Raw genomic sequence first — 13,356 nt, 5'->3', positions numbered from 1 at the left:
TGGAACAGAACCATGGGTCTTGCTAAATCCTGGCTTTGCTGATAGACACTCATGCTGGCCTGTTCCCCAGATAACCCTGCTTTCAAATGAGCCTCCAACATCCTCTTGTTGGCATCTAGGCCCGCATCTTCCCAGCAACTACCGGAACCTCCCACGTCTCGGGTGGGCCACTGATTAACAAATTCAGGCCAGTGATCCAAGCCATTCTGGGGGCCATCTGGTGGACCAGTGAAGTTCCAGGAATCCTCATTAGTCACAGTAGGGTCCCAGTTGGGCAGCCAAATCTGACTCGCATCTATCCCCCAAGGATCTGCCTCTGAGCCTTCTGGCTTGCTAATGCTAGTTTCACTGTCTTGGGGGACCGTGGTTTCAATCCCTTCTCCCAGTGAATCTTCTGCTTGACCCGAGCCCAGGTTATTACTACATTCGGCCCCCTCAAGAGGGGCAGCCTGGGCTCTGACTGGCAGGGTCATTTCATCCCGGAGGGGGATGAAGGCAGCAGCATTTGGGAGTATGCCGACACTGCCACCTTCAAGTTGATGAGCAGCTTCCTCTGTACTGCTCAACCCAGCATCCCAGTGAATGCTGCCCAGAGCTGTGGAGTCTTGTTCTGAGTCCCGGGCCACCTCTAGGTCAGGAGAACCTGCACAAAAGCCTATTTCTTCCTTCAAGGCTCCAATTCCTCCTGCCGCACTAATACCCTCAATATTTGCCACATGCTCTGCCCAGTGCTCCGGACTCCAGATGCCCAAGGCATCCTCAGGTTCAATTTCAAGGCCCGTGGCAACTTCACAGTGATTAACCATTACCGGCACCTCACTATCTAACCTTTGGGCCATACTGCTCAATGGACCTGGAGGATCTAATTCTTTGCCTCTAGGTTCCTTTTCCTCAAAAGGGCCTTGCCCTGAAGAGCCCTCCTTCTCACAAATCCTGTTCTCCTCTGTGCTTCTGAAGGCTTCCTGGCTTCCCTTTTCTCCTGCCTCAGGCTGCTGTGGCTCTCTGCTTCCTCCACTTGCCCCAGCTTCCTCTTCACACTTCTCTGCACCTTCTAAGCCTGGCGTACTAACACTGCTGGTGTCTACCTTTTCACACGTCTCCAAGCTTCCCCACGAGGCTTCCCGCTTCCCTTCCTCCTCCTCTGTCTGTTTCATACTTTGCTGGATTTCTTCTCGAAGGACTCTAGCTTCCATAACTGGGATATCAGAATCTAGTGAGGATTCAGAAGGCCGCTCCATCTCTGGATCCATGGAAAATCCAACTTCTGGCTCCATCTCCAGGAAAATCAATGAGTTTTCTTCTGTGACAGCCGGCCATGGCTGATGGTCCCTCTCCATGGTACCAGGAGGCAATGCTTCAGTGGGTACCTCCGTCACTCTCTCCTCTTCCCCCGGCTCGGACAGAGGTTCCTCTCCAGGATCACCTGCTATAGCCTCCTGGCTCACACTGTCTGTGCTAACCTCTAAGCCCCAGATGAATGACCCTGGGTCACTGTAGGGGTCGGGAATGTCTTTGGCTGAGCCGAGGTCTGGAGTTTCCTCCATGATCAGGTTACACAAGGAAAGGCTTTTTGAAGCGTCAGGCTTTAGAGCAGGCAGAAGAGCAAAGGGGAAAAAACAAAGTAAGATGAATCGGTCATGGCAAGAGTGGGTGAGAAAACATAAAGGTCAACGTGTCAGCACGACCACACCAATGCCAAGGAGAAGCTAGCGAGGGTCTCGGGGAGGCGCCCCGGCCTACGCGGGTGGCCGGCAAGGTCAGGAGAAAAGCTGCTAATCTTTGGAAGGGACAAGAGCACAAGCACCACACACTCGTCACGACACCAAAGGGAGGAACTGCAGAAAATCAACCTACCGGCTGGACCAGGTCGCTGCTCGTCTGTGGGGAAGAAAATCAGACAAATAAGGCAAGAGAGAGACACGGCAAAGGCAAGAGCAGGTATGACAAAGTCAAGCAGCAAAGGTTTATGAAGGCTCTATTGTGCGCCAGGCACTGAGCTGGCGCTGGGGATACGAAGAATCCCTGTCGTCAGAGAATGCCTCCGTTCTAATGTCCACACATTTATGGGCAGGTCAAAAGAAAATACACATTAGTTTTGAGAAGGAGAGAGGGTTCATAAGGCTGTGGAGAAAAGGTCTCACTAGCAGATGGCACCACAGCCTGGCTCAGACTTACATAGCTAGGGCTTGGATGCTTAGGAATAGGGGTAGTTACTCATCTGGACCCATGGTGCCTTTGGGTTCAGTCCCATCCCTTGGACTGATGGACAGTTCCAACTGTCTAAGTCAGTGCTTTGAGGGCGCCTTATCAACGTGTACACAATCTGCACTAACAGTTGGAGCCATTAGCAATGGTGTCTCATGCTGAAGGGACATCTTCAATTCTAGAATTACTAGTCCCTTGTTTTTAGTCTGGCCCTGACCAAGACAGTACTTCTCACTTCTGACTTCCGAGTCTCCCCGGAAGGGCTAGGAGAGCTGAACAGTAGATATTCCAGGTAGTGAACTCCCCGATTGACAAAAGTATTTTTCTCACAATCCTGTGAAGTGCAGTCATTATTATACACATTTACAGGTGAGGTTCAGAGAGATTAAATTACCTTATGACTCATGATCACAACAAGTGAGAGGCAGAGGTGGAGCTCTGGGCCTAAATCTGATCCAAGTGCAGAGAGCTACTCTGCTCAGCTCCCCTGCCCTGGATCACCCTGCAGAGGCCAGCAGAAAATGACCCTCACTAGCAGCTCTTTAGCACAGATGGCCAGCTCCCTTAGAACCCTGCAGCAACACACTAGGAGGGCTCAACCCTGTACATGATCCCAGGTTTTAGCTGTGATATCTGCTCTCCATTCCTAAATATCAAACAGAAACATCCGATGGGGGAGATCAAGATGTGCCTGGGACACAGGGTCTAACCCTGAGGTTTTTGAAATTAATTATGTTTAATAATTTTAAATATTTAATAATAACACATATATAAATATTTAAATATAAACATTTAATAATTACAATATTTTAATATTTAGAAAATAAAATTTTCTAGGAAGGGTAGAGTCTAGTTTCACCAGACTGCTGCCAAAGGGGACAGGTAGGATACACAAGAAAGGTGACAAATCCCTGCTTCTAGGAGATAAGCGGACATCAGTTGCTTCAGATACAAAGCAACAATCTACCTCTAAACATATTTTTGTCCTCATTCTGAAGCCATAGTTGAGGAGTGAGGCTTCTCCTCTCACCCTCTGACCCCTGAGTGACACTATGTCAATTAGAATCAAGGTAAGAAGCATGAAGACCTAAGTGTCCAGTCTCCAAACCTTGTGTTCTCGATGTCTCAGTGGCAGCCAGATTTGGAGTCGGGGCAATCCTAGTTTAAACACTGGGAGACACCGTCTAGCTGACTGATCCCTGGAAAGTCACTGCCTGTTTCCTAGCCTATGTGTGTAAAAGGGGGAAATAGGTGCAAAGTGCCTTGGAAACCCAGAAGGGTTATATAAGTGTTAGTGGTTGTTGTTGTTGCAGTTGTGGTTGTTGTTGTTAGGGTTAACCTTAACCCTGTCTTTATTATTATTGTTGTCGCAATTTATTGTGGTTATTAAACTTTGTGGACCTTGGGGTTTCTATTTTCTCATTTTCCTGACAGGTCCATCAGAGTTAAGTTGAGGCAACTTAAGGCTGTGCATCAGATTGATAGAGACAGAAGGCCTTCGAGCCAGGAAGACCTGACTCTGACACACGCCACAAAACAACTCTCAGCATTCTACTCAGCTCCCAGAAGCTAGGAGCAAAGATCAGCTGCTGGTTTGTACGAGGGAGGGTGTTTCCCCACTGGGCATCCCCTCCCCACACTGGTAAAACCACAGATCCAGGTCCCAAACAAGCCAGGCAAAAACCCCGAGGTGCCCGATGGTTTGAATGAGTGGCCGACCTCCAGAAATCCAGTGTTGCTTCAACAGCTTGGAAGTGTTCTGGGAGATCAGATTAGCTGTGACATGACTTTAGCTCTCTTTAAACAAAAGCTTGGGTGAAGAATTTCAAGCATTACAGATTCTCTGGTGACCCAGAGGTGTCAGCATAGACAAACCTTAGAAAAAACCTTACCGTCCACAAGTCCCAGGGCAATGTCTGAAAAGGAAACAAAGGAAACATCATCAGTCCATTAGATCAGAGTCTGGGGGAATGACTGGTTCAGTGGGCTCCTGGTCAAGCAACCATTTGGCTTCTCCCAAGGGATGATGGTGGGGGATTACTTTACCATATCAAAAATTGGAAATAAGAAAGGATTATGGATAACAAAAGCTAAAATCTTGTTGACTTCAATACAACAAACCTTTCTTATTCTTCGTTCGGTACTCAGCATATAAAACGGAAATGGGCAAGTTCTCTGAGTTTATTGTCTGGTAGGTGGGAGAGTACACATATGCAATCACTTAACCATCAAGCAATTATAAAGGGCTTATTATGTGCCCACCATGATGCTAGCTGCCAGGAAGATGAAATAAACTCTTTCCTTCCTTCAAGGAGTTTACAATTGATCACATGAAAAGCTAAAACACAAGATGGAATATCTGTGCATAGAGAAGTTCAAATAACCTGATACAGAGAAGAAGGGAGAGGGGAATCTCTAGGTGGGAAGGTCAGGGAAGTCTTCATGAAGGAGATAACATCTGAGCTGAGCCTGAATGAAGGAAGTAGTATGAAGAGACAGAGACTGAAAGGCTCTGATCCTCAAAGTCTAGAAGCAGGAGTCTGACGAATGGCGGGTATTTCAGTTGGACTGTTGTATCCAGTGCCATATAGTGAGATTGAAAACTGGGTTGGAGTCAGATTGGGGGAATCCTTGAATGGCAAGATAGAATTTGGATTTTATTTAGTAGACAATGGGAAGATATGAAAGATTTTTGAGTGGGGAAGCAAGTGACATTGTAGAAGAAAAACTCTTAGGAATGAGAATTAGAAGAGGTGAAAGTGGGCTACCTGGAGAGGAAGTGAGTCCCTCACTTGTTTTTGAGCAGAGACTGGATGACCACTTTCTAGCTTTGAGCAGAAGAAATGATGGACAAGATGACTTTGAGATCCCTTTCAGCATTGTTTTCTATCCTGTGCATTTGGAAAGTGACTCAACAGAGGAAGAAGGAAGGGTTCAGTATGTCAACACGAGCCACTCTCCATTAGCTGAAGCTCGAGATGCTGTTCTTTATCCAACATTTCCAAAGAGATTGCTTTTTCCAATTCTACCTTCTGGTTTAAAGCCTCAAGTGACTCTCAGTCCTACTAATTAACTGGTAATTAGTAGAATTTCCCTACAAAACCTAATTGTAGGTTATTTTAAATTACTCCTAGTGCCTTCATCATAAAGTGACAGTCCAGAATTTCACCTTTCTCTTTGTGTGGGGAGCAGAGGGATTTGGGAATGGTGGAAGGGGGGCGTCTTTCTATCTATCACTTGTCTGAGCCACATGACCAGCATCACCACATGACCAATTAGGCCAATCAGTGACAGTGGGACAAATTCATTGCAATGATAATGAAATGCTGAGGAGAAAACTCAGAACTAAACTTGATCCCCCATGAGTGCCATCGTTTTCAAATGCCAAGATCAAAAAATCACCTTCAAGAGACAATCTGGTACAGCAGAGAATGCACTGTAGTTGGAGTCAGCAAGGCCTGGATTTGAATTCTACCTCAGACACTGTGACTTAACTTCTCTGAACCTCAGTTTCCTCATCTGTAAGGTGAGGAATGTGTACTCATTGGTCTCTGTGGTACTTTTCAGCACTGAGTCTATGATTCTGTGGACTTATCTCTGAATCTAAGGTGAAAACTCCAGGGCTTGGGTTCTGGCTCACTCCCATTCCCCGATCCCTATCACAGTGGAGTTAGGTAAATGGCCCTGTCCTAGTATATTCTCCCATAGAATTCTAAAGGCATCAGCATGGACTGGGACTATTTCAAATTCTATTTAATTAAAAATGGCTTTCTGCATGAGACTCCATCTACCGCTTAGAAGGACCACTTATATTTCCCCAGGAGATGATGCCTTAATATTTACATTACATAAGAGCTCATGCACTGACTAAACTGACAAGACCCACCATTTTCTCTAGATAAAAGAGCCATTTGATAGCACATCAATCAGTCCTCAAGATCAAGCCTGAACTCACTGCTGGGCACAGATGGCCAAGATCCAAATATGGAGAAATCTGGTAGTAGGAATATTGATCCCCAAACCTGAGGGGAAAGGCTGTGCAAAGAGTCTATTTGGATGGAAGGGAAATCACACTAATATAATAAAGAGCAACAGGTAAGTATCTTGGGCCTGGAAAACTTCATTTTTTTCTTTAACATCAGAAAAGGTATTTACGTCTTCTTAGAGCTCAACCACTGAGAAGGACACGAGGGCTTTGCAGCACAGGGTAAGGTCTGTTATCTGGATACAGGGAGACAATAGGGAACTGCTGAAGCCTTGAAACAGGGGAGTGACCTTTCAGCTGTGTCTTACGTCCATAAGATCCCCAGATCTTTAAATCCAGGTCCTAGACAAGAGGAAAGATGGAGTCTGTTTTTACTCCGTCCTTTCCTATTTCAGAATGGAGCTGCCTTTACTGCTTATTCAGACCAGTTGGGATTGAGGTGGGAGAATCAGCAGAGGGCATCCACTTACAGAAAAACCCACATGGGAAGTCTCTGTTTAGGCCAATCCCAAGAGAGGCATCCACAACTGCAAGGAAAAGCTGAGAAGGCTCCAAGTTGAGGCCATGAGAGGCTTATCAGTCTCTCATTAGTTGAGTTGGCCCAGGATGGCTCAGTTCTTTCTTTGGAAATAATCTATCTATAGATAGATCCGCACTTGGATATATTTCTTCAAAAACAGTTTAAGGTCAAACACATTAAAAATGCTTGTTATTTTGGATGAACCAGCCTTTCAAGTCTTTCTCTTCATTCTGGGAGGGAGAATTTCCCTCAGATCCCCTAGGAAACCATCATGAAGCAAGGATCAAAGCAGAACCTCTGTGCCAGAAGGGGCTATGAGAGCCTTAAAGGCAGACTTAATTCTTCCTGGTTAAAATAGAAAGGTAATTGGGAGTAAAGAAAACAGTGAGAATAAATGATATCACATTTCTCTCATAGAGAATTGCCTTTTAGGTAGAGAAAGGGGAAGGCAATCGCTTGTGGGAAGGGGAATCAAGTTATGAGGGTCAAAGGTGTTAATTCTCAAACATGGCTCAGTCTCTGTATCCTAGTTGGTTCACATCTATCATCCCTGAGAAGCCAGGAATAGGAGAGATTGGGTATAGGGACAGTGATAGAACTTGGAATTTTATTGGTAAACAGAACTCTAGGAGAAGAAATTCTCTCTATCAATTTAGGCTGCCAGTATTGTCTTGAGGAGTTGCTTAGGTCCCTGAGAGGCTAAGTTATTTACCCATAGTCACATGGTCAGTATGTATCAAAGACATGACCAAACCCTGGCCTTTCTGACTTATAAGCCAGCTCTCTACCCACAATACCATGTTACCTGTTTAAAGGCACTTTCATAGAATGAGAAAACTAAACAGGATGGAAAGATTTGGGGACATATAGAAAACATTGGTTTGTTCCCATTCCCTTAAGAAAAAGGGATCTGCTGAGATGGGGGGAAAGTGGCTGATGGGATATGGAAAGAGAAAAGACCTTATTATAAACAGTCATGTTCCTTATTAGCATGGAAGTGAAAAATGAATGTCTGAAATCTGCCAACTGCTCACCCACACCCACCTACCTCCCTCCAGCCAAAAAAAAAATCCCCTACCTGAGACATGGGCGAGTGGGTGATTCCTGCTGATCCCACCGGTGTAACATCTGGCTTGAAAGGATCAAAGTCCAGATCGAGCAAAGATTCTTCTTTCTTTGGCTCAGGAACTTCATTCTGTTAAGGAAGAGGTCAATGACTTGAAATTAATGTCAGGAATTGGTATGGGCCAGGCTTCCTTGATCACAAGGCCATGCATTGCTTCCCAAGTCTAGAGCTAGAGTGAGGGATGAATAACAAATGGACAAAAGCTCCTCCGGTATCTTCACCATATTAAATATTACAAGTACCAAGTTACAAGGTCGATGGTAGGGGACAGAGAAGGGAAATTTAAAAGGGGGAGAAAGAAATATATATAATAATTATTATATTTTTTAAGGGATAGCAAGTTGTACATAATAGATTTGCAGTTTCATGTGTAATCATCTTTTAAAAAAATTATACTATGTAATGAAAATGCTTGTTTTGGTCCATAAAGTGAAAATTAAATAAATGGATTAGACTTGCTAATCTTCTCTGACTCCACATAGAGACCATTGCAGAGATCATAAAGCCAAAGCACATCCTTTCCTAAATGAGGGCTCTTCTTGTCCTAAAGGAAAAATCTCTTCACAACAAAACCTCAATCAGATTGGTGATCTCTGTGATGGTTCAAGGGCAGTAATTTTTTGGAATATTTAACTTTTCTTGTTAAAACCTCAGATCTCATACAGACTAAGTGTGCAACATAAACTCATCACTCATGTCATTAGGCAAGAGCTAATCAGAAATTTGCTTGAGAAGAAAAAGTTATTTTAAAACAAATTTCTAGAAATAATAGATTCTTCGATTTATTTCATTTGATAAAATAATCTGAACTCTTGAGTGTAATCTATGAGATGGTCCAATAAATTCCCGAGGGAAAGATGAGAATATAGGTGCAATATTTATGTCTCAAAGCAAGATTCCAAGATACCATCAACAGGCATTTGTAATATCCTCATGATTTAAGAAAATGTCAAAATAAATTCTGTAGAATCACATACTGTTTAAATTTGGGGAGGGGGACCTTGATCTGACTTCCTCATTGTACCAAAAATGAGTGATTTGCCTAAGCTAGTAAATGGCTGAGACAAGACTTGAACTCAGATCCTTTGGCTCTCAGCTTTTATATAAACATGGTTCTCTTGAGCTTTCATCAGTAAGGCATGAGTTTGGGAATTATCATCATCATCATTATTTAGTAGAGAAGATGGATCTTGTTGCCCTTATTTCCAACCACAATGAAAGGTGTCCAGGAGTTGATGGGATGTATTGGAGACCCTAGCTTGTGAAAAAAAAGCAAAACCAAGTGTCTAATGAAATCAATGTCATGAATACTCTGTCCACAAAAATCTACTTCAACACAACTAAAATGACTTTTCAGGCAAAATGGCGGCCAAAACATAATCATCTATTCATTTCCAAAAGAACTCTTATCACACTTCTGCAGATATGCCCTCCAATTATGCAGAGCCCGGCCCTTTTCTGCCTGCCCTTCCTATGGGACCCTCATCCATCTGGTTCAATATCAGCTCCTGCCATAGTGGCGCTTCTCAATGTGATTGATGGGGGCCTTCCTTGCTTTTCTTTAGCATCATGAATTCGTAATGGAACATCCTAACTGTCCACAGTATAATCTTTTCCTTGTTGCATGAAACTTTAAGGTGACTCAGATAATCCTCCATCTAACTTGGGGGATACAAGATGTGGTCACACTAGCAACATCCTCCCAACATTCACTAAACCCACAGTCTGTGGAATACACCATGAGGCCACTAGATGGCGGACAAAATATTGGGCTGAAAGTCCAGTGAATCCAGTCTCAGGCACTTTCCAGCTGTGTAACCCTGGACAAGACACTGAATGTCTCCGAGTCTTATCCTTAACTTATAAAATAAACCTGGTACAATAGGATTATTGTAGGGAAAGCACGTGAAGTCACAGGACTTGCTGTGAGAAGGTTTCTGCCCTTAGGAACTGCCAAGTCTAGTTTCCTAACAAAGATGTGATAGGGTTCATTATGTAAAGGAAGCAGGCTTAGGAACTACCTTGGGAGGAAATACATCAGAAATTGTACTGAAAATGTATCAGAACAGAATCTCACGAAATGGCAGCTTCCCGTTCCCCTCCACGTGGGCACATCCCCAGTGTGGGAATGGCGGGTCTGGGTGGGCTGGAGGATAGAGGGTCAGCTTTCTCCAGCATTTATTTTTAAGCAGTGTTCTGGAGCTGACCTGTGTCCAGACAGAAGCAGAGAGTGAGCTGCTGATCAGAATGCTTCGAAAGCGGTCTCCTCCCATTTTCCTTAAGAGAGACCCATCCTTCTATGTTAAAACAGCCAGCAAGGACCATCACTCCGGGCATAGAGATTGCCCACCAAGCCAAGGGAAGGGCAAAGGTTTTGGAATCTTTCCAGTTTTCATTTTACTTGCAAGAAGTGGATGCTCTAGGAAAAACCCTGAAAATTCTAGGGGTAATAAATTCTTAAACTGGGGTCATGATATAAGAGATTCTTCTCTCTCCGGAAGGCCATGGTGCCACAGTCTTCCAGGCTGTCCTTATGGACAAGATGGGAGGATGGGGACTGGATGATAATCCAGTTTGGTGGAGTGAGAACTAGCTAAATTACTGAACTCATACAGTCATCGTTCATGGAACAGTGTCAACAGAGAAGAAGGCTGGCTGTCTAGACTATCTGATGGGGGTGAAGAATCACACAGGGAACTGTCTGCTAAATAGACAAGAGGTGGATAAAAATGTATTATCTAAGAGTTGAGAAAGGAAAAAACAGCTAATTGACACAATTTACAGCTTAGGGCCACTTAGAAAGGACCTTGTTAGAGATAAGTTAGGAAGGAAAAGTAAATGGATCAATTACTCATTAAATATCCAATTTTCTCTTCCTCCATCTCTGCTATAAACAAAAGAGAAGTAAAGGTCAGAACTAGAATAGGATCACAGATAAAGAGCTGGAAGGCACCTAGGAGTCCATCTACTCTAATCCCCTCATTTTACAGAGGAGGAAACAGGCTCAGAGAGGTGAAGTGGTTTTTTTTTCAGGATCACAAATACACTGTTAAAGGCATGATCAAACCTCCAGAAGCCATGCTCTTCCCATTCACCTGACAAAGGAATGAGCTCCCTGTCACCGGAAGCGTTCCAAGGAAGGCTAGATGGGCACTTGCTGGAGATTTGGGGAGACCTTCATCTATTACACAAGGAATCGATCTACGTAACTTTTAGTGTCTCCTCCAACTTGAGCGTCCTAGAAGAGTTCTATTAGAGGGGAGAAGGAGGCACAAGGAGACACAATACTTCAGTCTGTTGTATGAATTTATGCTTATTAATGTCTAGTTGTGAACATTTTATTATCAGGTGAGAAGCACTGCTGGCATTAGCTCCTCCCATTTCTGCCACAGTGACAGATCCATTCTGGTGATGGTGTTAGCAAGCGATGATGTTATTTTCATTCTGACTTATTGGAGAACAGAGTTAGGGGAAAGAATAAGGAAAGAATAATTCATCACCTTTTGGGAGCAGATCCAGAACAGCTAAGAGGCTATGAGACCAGCAGATGGATTATTTTCCCTAAGATCTCCTTCATCCATTATGCTTTTTGGATACCCCTTTTGGATTATTGTCCTTTTGGATACTCAGCCTGGTTTTGAACACTCTCCACATGCTATCCTCCACTTGGCTTCCCAGTCATGTTTCATTTTTTCTCCTGGCCTCAGTTTCCCAGTTTATAAAGGGTGGAGTTTCCAGAGTGAAATCAATGACTCTACTGCCCTTGACTGACACTGAACCAGTGCAATGGGTTTACCAGATGCTCCCTGAACTCAATACACCTTCTCCCATCTCTGGGCCTCTTGTCCCCTGTGGCTAAATAGCACCTTCTTCATCTCTGCCTCCTAGAATCTCCAGCCTCTTTTAAAACTTGGGCAGTATGATGCCTTGGAAAGAGGGCTGAGCATCTCTCTATCTATCATCCTATGACCTACATCCTACTGACATGTAATTGAGTCCCTGTCCCTTATCACAGGGGTACTTGGGACATTCACTAGTGAAGTTGCTAGACTTAAGGGCATGTATTAGACATGACCCGGGAGAGTTGGCAGAATTCTCTACAGAGCTGGGACACTTCTGCTCTGTGTGACTCTCTCCACTACTTTCCTTATCTGTAAAATGAGGGGATTGGTCTAGATAAGTGCTAGGTTTTCTTTCACCTAGTTCTATGATCCTGGGACCAACGTGATCTCCTCCTACAGAAAGCCTTCCCATCTCTCTCCTTGTCTCCCCTCTCCAGGTATTAGAGCTCCTTCCTTCCTCAAATTACTTCGTATTCCCTTCTCTGTGTATGTGTGGTTTCCCTTCCATAAATTGTAAGTTTCTTAATGGCAAGAAGTATTTCTTTTTTATATTTATATCACTAGCACCAAAAAGTGTCTAACCCTTAATAAATGTTTGTTGAAATGAAATAAAAATAAAATCCCTAAGGAACTCGGGGTCCAAGAAATGGTTCATTATCCTGACAATGAGATAAGATTTCTCCTTCTAACCCCCTTATTATTAAAGAAACTGAGGCTGATAGGGTTAATAACTTTCTTAGGGTGCCTTAGGGAGCATGTAAATGTCTAAGGCAGGAGACCCACAAATTCAAGTCTGGCGTCCTACCCCTAGATACCCTGTGGATCCCTTCTAGTTTTTACTTTCTGATTCCATCCCTTCTGGAAAACCAATCTATCTTTTCTATTCAAAGGAGAAGCTCATTTGGAGAGAAACTACTGAAAGAATTAAGAAAAAAATTAATTGAAATCGGATACCCTGTGTATACAAAGCATGTTTTTCAGGGAAGCAAAGCCCATTTAGATCCATGCCAGTGCTCTAATTTGCAATATCCTGTTTTCCCCCAGCTGCTCTTGCATCTTCCCTTTGTGATTCTGCTTATTCTCTCTTATCTATTCATTTGTGTGCTGCTAAAAATAAATGAGAGCTCCTCATGATGCCTCCATCCCCTCACTCCTCACGTGTCCCAGCTCTGCAGAGAATTCTGCCAGCTCCCCCGGGGCAGGTCGAATACAGGTGCCCTTACGTCTTGTGACTTCACTAGCGGATGTCCCAACTACCCCAGTGATAAGGGGCAGGGACCCGATTGCATGTCAGTAGGATGTAGGTCATAGATGATAGATGTGGACCTTGGACCAGAAGGAACGTTGGAGGTTGTGAAGGCCGTTCTGGTAGTCACAGACATGAAGAAGGATGGCACCTTTGGAAAAAAAGAAAGATGGACCAGCCTGCTGCTTGTGTACCCGCTCCCTCAATCTGATCTCTTTACAATCCAAATGGCTTGGTTAATGCTCTTTGTGTGAGCCAAGAGAACTTAGAAGTCTCCATCAGATTGTGAATTACTCTATTTCTATACATTCAAAGTCTGCTGAGATATAATAATAATGATGATGACAGAAATTGGCATTTTTAGAGAACTTGGAAGCTTTCAAAGCATTTTATGACCATGAGCAACAATGCCCCTGTGAGGCAGGGACTGCC

At 43.9% G+C, this 13,356-nt stretch overlaps 1 protein-coding gene across 2 annotated transcripts in view; it reads right to left on the bottom strand.

The window, feature by feature from the left end:
• The window catches only part of AMPH (amphiphysin), a 181,015-nt gene that overhangs the window by 30,776 nt on the left and 136,883 nt on the right, over positions 1-13,356 (bottom strand). For both annotated transcript variants that reach the window (XM_031951921.1, XM_031951931.1), the window contains exons 12-14: positions 7,789-7,905; positions 4,098-4,121; positions 1,855-1,878 (exon numbers count right to left, since the gene is read on the bottom strand). In XM_031951921.1, coding sequence (XP_031807781.1) covers positions 1,855-1,878; positions 4,098-4,121; positions 7,789-7,905 — 165 coding nt within the window. The remainder of the gene's footprint in view (positions 1-1,854; positions 1,879-4,097; positions 4,122-7,788; positions 7,906-13,356) is intronic.

The sequence above is a fragment of the Sarcophilus harrisii genome, chromosome 1, assembly GCF_902635505.1.
Source record: "Sarcophilus harrisii chromosome 1, mSarHar1.11, whole genome shotgun sequence".
NCBI classification, from domain to species: Eukaryota; Metazoa; Chordata; class Mammalia; order Dasyuromorphia; family Dasyuridae; genus Sarcophilus; species Sarcophilus harrisii.
Note: the sequence above shows the minus strand (reverse complement) of the source record. Positions and strands in the feature narration are given on the sequence as shown.